Source organism: Amborella trichopoda, chromosome 2 (genome assembly GCF_054954075.1).
Source record: "Amborella trichopoda isolate Santa Cruz 75 chromosome 2, AtrichopodaSantaCruz75HAP2 v2.0, whole genome shotgun sequence".
In the NCBI taxonomy this organism is placed as follows: domain Eukaryota; kingdom Viridiplantae; phylum Streptophyta; class Magnoliopsida; order Amborellales; family Amborellaceae; genus Amborella; species Amborella trichopoda.
In genome coordinates, this window is record NC_142337.1 from 49,676,283 (window position 1) to 49,685,663 (window position 9,381).

General features: G+C 34.8%; 1 protein-coding gene across 1 annotated transcript; it reads right to left on the reverse strand.

The window, feature by feature from the left end:
- Positions 1-3,691: 3,691 nt before the first annotated feature.
- Positions 3,692-6,063, reverse strand: LOC18431633 (uncharacterized). The gene has a single exon (XM_006841750.4). It carries the CDS (start codon positions 5,282-5,284, stop codon positions 3,887-3,889), a length of 1,398 nt encoding a protein of 465 aa, XP_006841813.3. The 5' UTR covers positions 5,285-6,063; the 3' UTR covers positions 3,692-3,886.
- Between the last annotated feature and the right edge of the window lie 3,318 nt (positions 6,064-9,381).

Below are 9,381 nucleotides of genomic sequence, written 5' to 3' on the forward strand. Positions count from 1 at the left end.
TCCATCTTTTGAACCGTACAATTACACCCCATTTTTTGTCTTTAGTAGCTTGAAAGTAGGATTTTGGAACTACACTAATACATGTTTCTAGTGGTTCGAAAATCCGACTTTAAAACCACCCAAATACATCATTTTCTTGTAGTTTGGGCGGTTCCAAATAAGACTTTCTTACTAGAGAGGTAAAATATGAACAAAAATAAAAATAAAAAATAAGACTTCATGGTAATATTGCCCAAAATGTAGAGAACTTGCTAATAAAATATCTTTTTCTCGATCCCAACGTAAAATTCCTTAAAAGATCGAACCTAAACTAAAATTTTGGACCATCCATTTGTCAAATGTTAAGATTTAGAAGAGCGCAAATCCAACTCTTTCCTTCTATATTTTGAGAATTGCACGTAAGATAAATCAAGAGCAAAATCCGAACGACCTAAAAACAAGGTTTTGGGGTCATAGTCAACGTAGTGGAAATTGACCACGTCGTCATTTAATAAATTTATCCTTCTTATCCATCTACAAGATAAATCGGTGCATATTTCATTGGTGGAAGAGGGGGATATCACAAATCATGGAATTGTCACTGTGAAAGGTGGGGCTTCCATATGGGCATGTAACGTGATTTTGGAAACTGCATCTTCCAATATTGTAGCACCTAACTATGCGATAACGACCGATCACTATATTATCATGGATATTTTGATATCCATTTAAGTATGTTTTGGTTTGAAAAATACTTGTATGTATTTCAAAATAACAATATGATTTTGTGGTTTTTTTTAAGCTGTATTTTGTAAAAAGAAAAAATTGTGGATTTTTTGTCTCACATTGAAAGAAAAATAGTTATATGAGTAGTATTTACAAACGTGAAAGAGATGGTGTATTGTGTAGCCACCTTGTAGCTCCATATAATGGGGCCTCTCTCCCATTTGAAATTGATACAACCAATCTTCAATTTTCAAAATTTGTACTCTCTTTTTGCCCCTTTTTTCTCCCACCAAATTTCCAACGATCCACTTACTTTATACTTCATATTAGAAAGTGGATACTGTAAGTTCTATAGGTGATCATGGAACTTGCGATAAAACTGCATCTTCCAAAAAACAAATGTGCCCTAAAAGAACATCAAAAGATGTTGTTTATTCCAAAAAAACAAATGTGCCCTAAAAGAACATCAAAAGATGTTGTTTCTTCCCTAAAGCAAACGTGCCCTAAAAGAACATTAAAAGATGTTGTTTTAAGCCCGCCGGAAGCCGCAAAAATATGGATTATTAGTGTTAATGAGTTATCCCAAAAAGAAAATTTTGATTTTGAGTTCGTAAATGCCTAAATCTTAAAAATCCACCAATTAGATTATCTAGATTCATTGTTAGAGAATGACTCATTTTGACCATACTATAGCATAAATCGAATTTCATTTTTTTGAGATTGATTATTTTTTTTTGAGCAAAGAAGTAAATCAGTGGAGATTTAGGCCCCTATCATTTGGTGAGAATGGAGTAAAAAACATTACCATGGGGCTCAGCAATGCTACCGTCAAGACCCCAAGCCATTCGTAGAGAGTGAGATGAAGAGAGTGCCTATGCAAAATTTGGAGTCATACAAATGGCATAAATATGGTTGTTCATTACAAATACCTTCCTTGGTCTTGGTAGCGTACTTCAAATTTTATTGACCATCTTTTATCTTATCTATATTTATAATTTATAGTCCATCAAGTTGGTTCCATTGCTGTTCATATTAAAATGAACCGAGATTGATGAGGAGTCGGTCAATGATGTTCGAGTATGTACTTCTCTTAAGAAGTCCCTTTCCTTTATTTTGTAAGTGCAATAAATATATTGTGAATGTTTGGGTATATATTGTCTATGTATGTTCGTTTGTACATAAACTGTATTTATTACAAGAACAACACTTATGGTACCAAGATAATTTATACTCGGATCTAATAGATATGAAATTTGTCCCAATTTGACCAATTGAGATGTCTAGGAATGACAGTTCGTTCTCTCTCTAATTCGGAAAAGAGGGACAGATTCTAGAATTCTCATTCTTTCTAGTTCTTTGGCCAAGACAAGCAAGGACTAAACAAATATGAGATCCAATATCTAAATGAAAAAGAAATATTTTGCAAAATACTTATTTTTCATTTAGAAATTACTACAAGTTTCAATTGACTCAGCAATTGGGCCATTGGATTGTGTTATTAGTCTAGGATTTACCCTTTTAACTTTAGGTATTCTTTCAAAGGCTATATGGACCAATGAAGCGTGGAAATCCTATTGGAATTAGGACCCCAAAGAAACTTAGGTTCCGGTTATTGTTCTTGTATGGTTCAAACTTATGGTTAGGGGGTATAGGGATCAATATTTGGATATTTGTAGATGAAGAATGAAAGGTACTTTTTATTTTGCATGTAGGGATAAGAACAAAAGAAACATCTTCTTGTTTCTTCAACAATTTCTATCCCTAGTAGACCTCGCAATAGCTTTTGACCCAGATGAGGAGGAAAAGCAATGCTTTGACTCATTGGATTTCCAAGGAACTCTTGATTTCTTCCAAAACCATATGATTATTTATTTGCTTCTCATGTTATGTGAGGAGCCCGGACATTGAGAAATATCTAATTTTGATTTAGTAAATTAATCAATTGAATATTTATTATTTTTCATTGAATTTAGATATTTGGTTTGATTTAAAAAGATTTTGGATTTAGTCATGATCAAAATATAAAGCTTTATACGAGTTCAGATGTCGATGTAGTTTCGCCGCTTCTATGAACATAGTGTATCTTTGTCTCGTTAAGCCTAGAATTTTTCTAGAAAATAATATAAAAACAAATTTAAGGAAATAATATTAGAATATGGGATAAGGAAAAATAATATATGGCTACCCTTTTGGGATATCTTGTAAAGTACGTCGATTTCCTCTCTACTTTTAAATTTCTCTTGCTTTATCTAGATATCACTATCTACCCCTAAACTCCTTTTTTAGGGCACCTACCTTATGTTATTTATGAGATACAATCATCTTTATTCTTGCGATACATGTCCAAACCTGTTAATAATGTAGTACATGTATGACTTTTTTTATTAAAAAACCCTATAATTAATCACCAATATTTTGTGTCCGACCTTGTTAATAATGTAGTACATATATGACTTTTTTTATTAAAAAACCCTATAATTAATCACCAATATTTTGTGATCTCGTATACCATCATTGTCTTCGAAATTTTTTTTCAATTAATTGAGGTCAGCTCTGCCCTCTCGTATACCATATACAAATATATTAAAAAAAGACGGTATGCGGAAGGGGACCCACTGCTACAATAGCATCCCTTGACGCATGTGGATGTTAGAAAATAATGGCCTTCAAAAAAAGTAATACAGATTATGTATAAATAATTTCATTTTTATTTTTTAAAATTTATTGTTCTAGGGTTCCCACTCGTCATCATGGTTGAGATTTTGATTCTTGAAAATTTTGAATCCAAAATCCATATCTAAAATAGATTAGGGAGAGAGGACTAATTTAAAAGGAGAGAGGACTCATTTAAATATATGAGTGGGCCGATTCATAGAAACCTTCTCCCATTAATATGCTTTCCCTCCCCTTTCTTTTGTGACATAGATCTACATTAGTGGTGAATGATACACTTCACTTTAACAAACAAATTAAGAAACATTTGCCCTTTTCAAAGGTAAAGAACAAGGAATTTCACATTAAATCCAATCAAATAAAAAACTCTTCTCAACAAATCCAAGCTAGCTCAATTAGCCTCATGATTATACAGTGCCATCCATTTAAATCCATTTTCTATGTGATCTTTTACACAACCAACAGCCTAATGCTCTTTTCTAACTTCATTATTACATATTTATATCAGTCAAAACAAGAGCTTCTCATATAACTCTTGTTTAAGCACACTAATACTGGCCGGAATCTTCTTTTTCCCGGCGACTTCTTGATCGGAAAGATCAATCTCTATGAGATTCTCATCGTCTCCCAAGGCTATAGCCATAGCTTGAAATCTTTCAGTTGCAGGGGAAACATCGGTTTTAGAGAGAGAAATCTCGATGAGATTGTCTCCTTCTCTCTCTTCCTCCCACCAAAAACACCCATTTTCCGGCTCCATATCGTCTTCTGATGAGCTTCCTGAATCTGAATCAGGGAGATACGAACCCAATGGGAAAATATCATCCGAAACCCAAGAGAAAGCCCCTTTGGTTGCCGGAAAAGAATTTTCCGGCAACTTTTGGGGACTTTTTGGAAGGATATTATTAGGATCTTCTTCTTCTTCACCTTCGTATTCTTCGTATATGACCTCTAAGGGGGCTCTATGGTTCCACTCCCCAAAGACGCTGGAAAATGATACTCTTTGCCGGAAATCAACCTCCACTTGCCCCTCGACCCCCATGCTTGAAGATCCATGTCTTTGATTTCCCAATTCTTCAATTAAATATACATTTTCTCTCTCTTCTCTACTTTCTCTCTCTGCTTGGGAAAGTGACGCACTCTGCCTGAAATCAAGTTCTGGTTGCCCCTTCACCCCAACGCTTGGAGACCCACTTCTTTGATTGCTCAACCCTTCATCGACAGTTTCCCTTTCTTCTTGCTCTCCTTCTCTCTCTTCTGCAATGTCTCTCTCTTCTTGCTCTCCTTCTCTCTCTTCTGCAATTTCTCTCTCTTCTTTCGGGAGTGAGAGTCTCTGCCCGAAATCAATCTCCAGCTCACCCTCAACCCCAATGCCAAAAACCCCACTTCTCTGATCGCCCAATTCCTCAACGAATTCCACAGTTTCTCTCTCTTCTCTCTCTCTCCTCCCCATTTCAACCTCCACCTCCCCCTCCCCCTCGACCCCAATGCTCAAGCCAAATCTTCTTTGATCCGACTCTTCGACAAAATTCACAGTTTCCCTCTCTTCTCCAACAAATTCCACAGTTTCTCTCTCTACAAGTTCGCTGTTTCCGCAGCTCGATTTCACGCATTTCTCTCTGTTTTCCGGCCATTCAATTGCCTGATGAATGGTGATCTCTTTCCGGTTCTGCACTCTTTGAACCCCTCCAAGGTGGAGAAGGGACGCAAGCAGAACTCCTGTAAAAATCGTCACCGGAGAGAGAAAAAGCTGAAAAATATGGACTGGAAAATACAGAAAGATGACCGTGTACCATGCAACCAAAAAAGAGAACAGAGGATCAGAGTTGAGTGGTGGAAACCATGAAAATGATCGCAATAAGAAGCCCATGGTATAGACTAGAGCATTCTCAAAGATTTCATGACCCATATTTAACTCGTATTCATGAACATTTAACTCGTATTCATGAACATCTGTTAGAGAGAGAAACTTGAGGAAAAGGAGGGAGGAAGTGAAGGAAGCGTGCTTAATTTAGAGAGAGAAAGAGAGAGGAAAGCATAAAGGTTCGAAAATTTGAGGGCATGTGGATGGGGGGTGTGGCACCTGGTCCCTCGACATGTGTATGTGTGAGAGGGAAGGTTGGAATAAAGGAGGGAAATTTGGGATTTTAATTTTGAGATATGGCTCTATTTTTATGAGAAAATGCACAAATGCCCAGTTGATAAGGGTCTTGGAAAACTAATTTGTAAAATTTCAATATTATCATCAATATCACGTATGATTATCTTAATTATTTGGGATCGGCTACATGAATTGTATTTTTTTAATCTTTTTTATTAAAGGCCAAACATAGGCTCAGGATTTATGACGAGAGGTAGCAAAATTTTATGCCTACATGATGCAACCCACCTCCTTTACCCTCGTTTGGGATGGATTAGGGAAGAATTTAAGGTCCACACTCTTACCTCCTTTACTCGAGTTTGAGATAGGATAAGAAATTTTTTTGTATAGAACCCTAATTCCTCGTATTATTTCATAGTAGTTCATGTTTCCATTTTTCTTTCAAGCGGCATAGGAAAACATCTAAAGATTTCATCATACCCCTCATCTCTTATCATCTATTTTATTGACTTTTGATCACAAAAATTAGCCCCAACAAATTTTTTTATACCATTTCAACCCAAAAAACATTTTTAATGGGGGAAAGGGAAAAAGAGAGTTATACAAGTTATTGGGATGAAATTGTATAAAAAGATTTGTTGGGGTAATTTTTATGGTAAAAAGTAAATAAAAGAGGAAAATAAGAGATGAGGGGCTACAGTGAAATCGTTAGAGGTTTCCTTATGCCGCTTGAAGGAAAAACGGAAAAAGGGTATACCATGAAATAATATGAGGACTTAGGGTTCTATGCGAAATTTTTCCAAAAATTTAAAGCCTGCATACACCATCGTCAAATTTGAAGATTAATTTGTAAAATTATTAGTTATTATTAAGTAAAGCCTCACCTCATAACTCATCAAAAAATTACAATTCAAGCATTGAAAAACTTTTAAATTGATCATCTCGGCTTGAACATTATGGTTGTAAAAAGAAATTATGATTTTATGCTCTAAAAATAGATATATTTTAACAAATTATCTAGACGTTCTATTTCACCTTAAAAATAAGTGTTCATAGATCAGCAAGATCTATACCATTATTTGAGTTTCAAATTTTATTGTCGTTGTTGAAAGTGATTCTAGATCCATCATGGAGATTTCCCGTTGTTGCAGAAGGTGCTTTCCAGATGAGGATTTGAAGTGAGGTTTTATTTTATTTTCATATAGGCTGGGCCTTATAAAATCTTCATCCTTAATTATTTTATTCTAATTAAGCATAATATACCGAGTTTTCCCCTGCTTCCTCCTATAATATGAAAAAGGAAAATATTAAAATATTGAGATGAAGTATTTAATATTATGCTTTCGAAGAAAAAAAGTATTTAATATTATGCTTTTGAAGAAAAAAAGTATTTAATATTGTAGCCATATTATTTGATTTAATTTCTAAATATCTATAAAAAGATACATAATCAAGAGTTGGAAGTGTCAAAATATAAATTGCTAAATAGTACATCTCTATTTTGATAAACTGCCAATTATAAAAATAATAGTAATGCCAGTCAACACTAGGAACAGATTGGAAAGTGTTTGTAATGTGTATTTAAAGTTTTTTTTATCATTTTGATAAAAATTGGAAAGTGTTTTGGTTATGGGTATTTATTTTTATATTTTTTCATCTTTTTTTTGAAAATTTCAAAAATAACCCTAAACACATATCAATTTTTTAAAATCTATTTTTTGATTACTTTTCAACTTCGTTTAAATGTGTCTTGTTTAATTATGCTTTGAGGTTTTTTTTAGGGGCTTTTGTATTTTTTTAAGTTTTAAACATTTTTTGGAATGGTCGGGACCTGCCCGATTAGAGCAAATGAACTGCCCAGTCTACTAGTTATTCGGACCCAGCCCTTGGCTAGTTTGCACGTCTGGTTCGATTTTGTCAAACGCCCCTGAATACCAGTAGATAGGGTTTCCCGGGTGGATGAATGACGGGCATAATCCTGCGGGAGCACTTAATCTTTTTGACATTTAAAAATCTCCTCACCAGATTCGTTATTTTTGTGTCGTGGAAAACTAGGGACCAGAATAACCATCAGGGGAAGATAGGAGGATAACACAGAAATCTTTTCCATAAAGTCAAGGGTATTTCCGTACTTATCGAACTTTATTGTTTTGTCAAGAAAGGTCCAGGGAGCCATGATAGGAGGATCGGTAGCTTTAAAATGCGGGCACTCCTTTACGGATTTCCCCGCCGCTTTTCCCACTAAACGTTTTTGAAACGGATAAGATTTATGCTACCCCGAGTGCAAATTGTACATTTGCTCGCTTGTGAGAAACCGTAACGAGTACCTTTAGGGATGTGTGCTGACCAACTTAGCAAACAAAGTATAAATGAAAAAGGAAATTTTAAGTGAGCACTTTAGATTAGAATGGATAAAAAAATCGCATATTAATACTGCGCATAGACTGTTTACCTTTCAGACATAGTGCTTAGGGATTTAACTTACTTTTTTAGACTAATCATCTCATAATTATAAAGAAAAACCTAAAACTTACGATGAAGAAATATTTCTTAGTATGTTATTTTCTTGAGGGAGTACATGGATATTTTGTTTTGAAGGGAGCATATTTCTTTAATTTTTTCTTTCAATTTTTTGCTTCTTAATTGTTAGGAGTCCGGATCATCAATCTACCGAACCGGATCGGAAATCTAAAGGGGTGATCCAGGTTTTTGTTTTCAATTTTTTTATTTTTAATTTTTAATTATCGGAGTCCGGATCATCAATCCACCGAACCGGATCGAAAATCTGGAAGGATGATCCAGATCATCAATCCGTTTTTTAAAACCTTAATTTCATTGGATATGACTTAAGTACCATATTTTTGGTATAGCATCACATATGCACAAGGCATCCACCAACCATTCTTTTTTTGAAAGGGCTAACGGTGGGAATGGAGCTTAGGACATCATGTTGAGACTCTTGCCCCCCAAACCACCGATGCCCCAACCCCCTTCCCCTCTTTTCTATTCATGAATTCCAAGTGTCAATAGCTATAGTTCATCTCATTCTTTTACTTTGAAAGATGGATGATCGATGTAGAGTATACTTTCCATATACTTAAAAGGAAACCATGTGTATGGTCTATGATGCACGATGCATCTGTCAGTTAACCACCATCCATTTGGAGATGAATGGTGATGGGCTCTCGATGAATGGTGTATTTAACAGAATGAAGGTTAGTAATTTCGTAAATAGGAAGGTTATTACCAGGCGTTTAACTCAAATGTCGGGCACTTTCGTGATTCCCTCCAATTCTATGGAGCGGGTGGTTTTGGATAGCCCACCCATAGTACCAATCTGGATTGGCCAAATCAAAGACCAAGAATGTCTGAATAGTTGAAAAATTGGTAAAAAGAATTAAATAAAAAATATGTTAGGTGATTCTAGGAGTCTCATATCTCCCACCTATAGAATTATGATCGAAATTCGTGAATTCTGATCTAAAATTCCTGAGTTGTAGAAGTGGTTTCTGATCTAAGATTGTCGAGCTTTAAAACCGGACATTTTGGTCACACCAAAAAAGTATAAATAGCCACATGACTAAGGAGTGGGCAATCCCTATGCACATTACATTTCTCAACACTATTTAAATGTGTGTTTTATTTTGATTGTTTGGTACCTCAGGTTTATACAACCCTCACCCAATAAGAAAAAAGTTGATATAAGTACAAGGTCAGTAACCAATAAATTTAGGACTAACCTCAAAATTTTTGCTAGAAGAGATAGTTTTGGTGCTCAAATTGATCATCTCGACATCAAGATGCATGGACATGAGAAAAAAAATGGATTTCAAAATTTGGAAATAATGCATATTGTAATATATTTTTAGACTGACAATTTTCAAGATTTTCAAGTTTTCATATAT

What these genes read in the sequence shown, in the direction of transcription:
- LOC18431633 (XM_006841750.4), bottom strand. Translation starts at nt 5,284, where the DNA reads ATGGGTCATGAAATCTTTGAGAATGCTCTAGTCTATACCATGGGCTTC.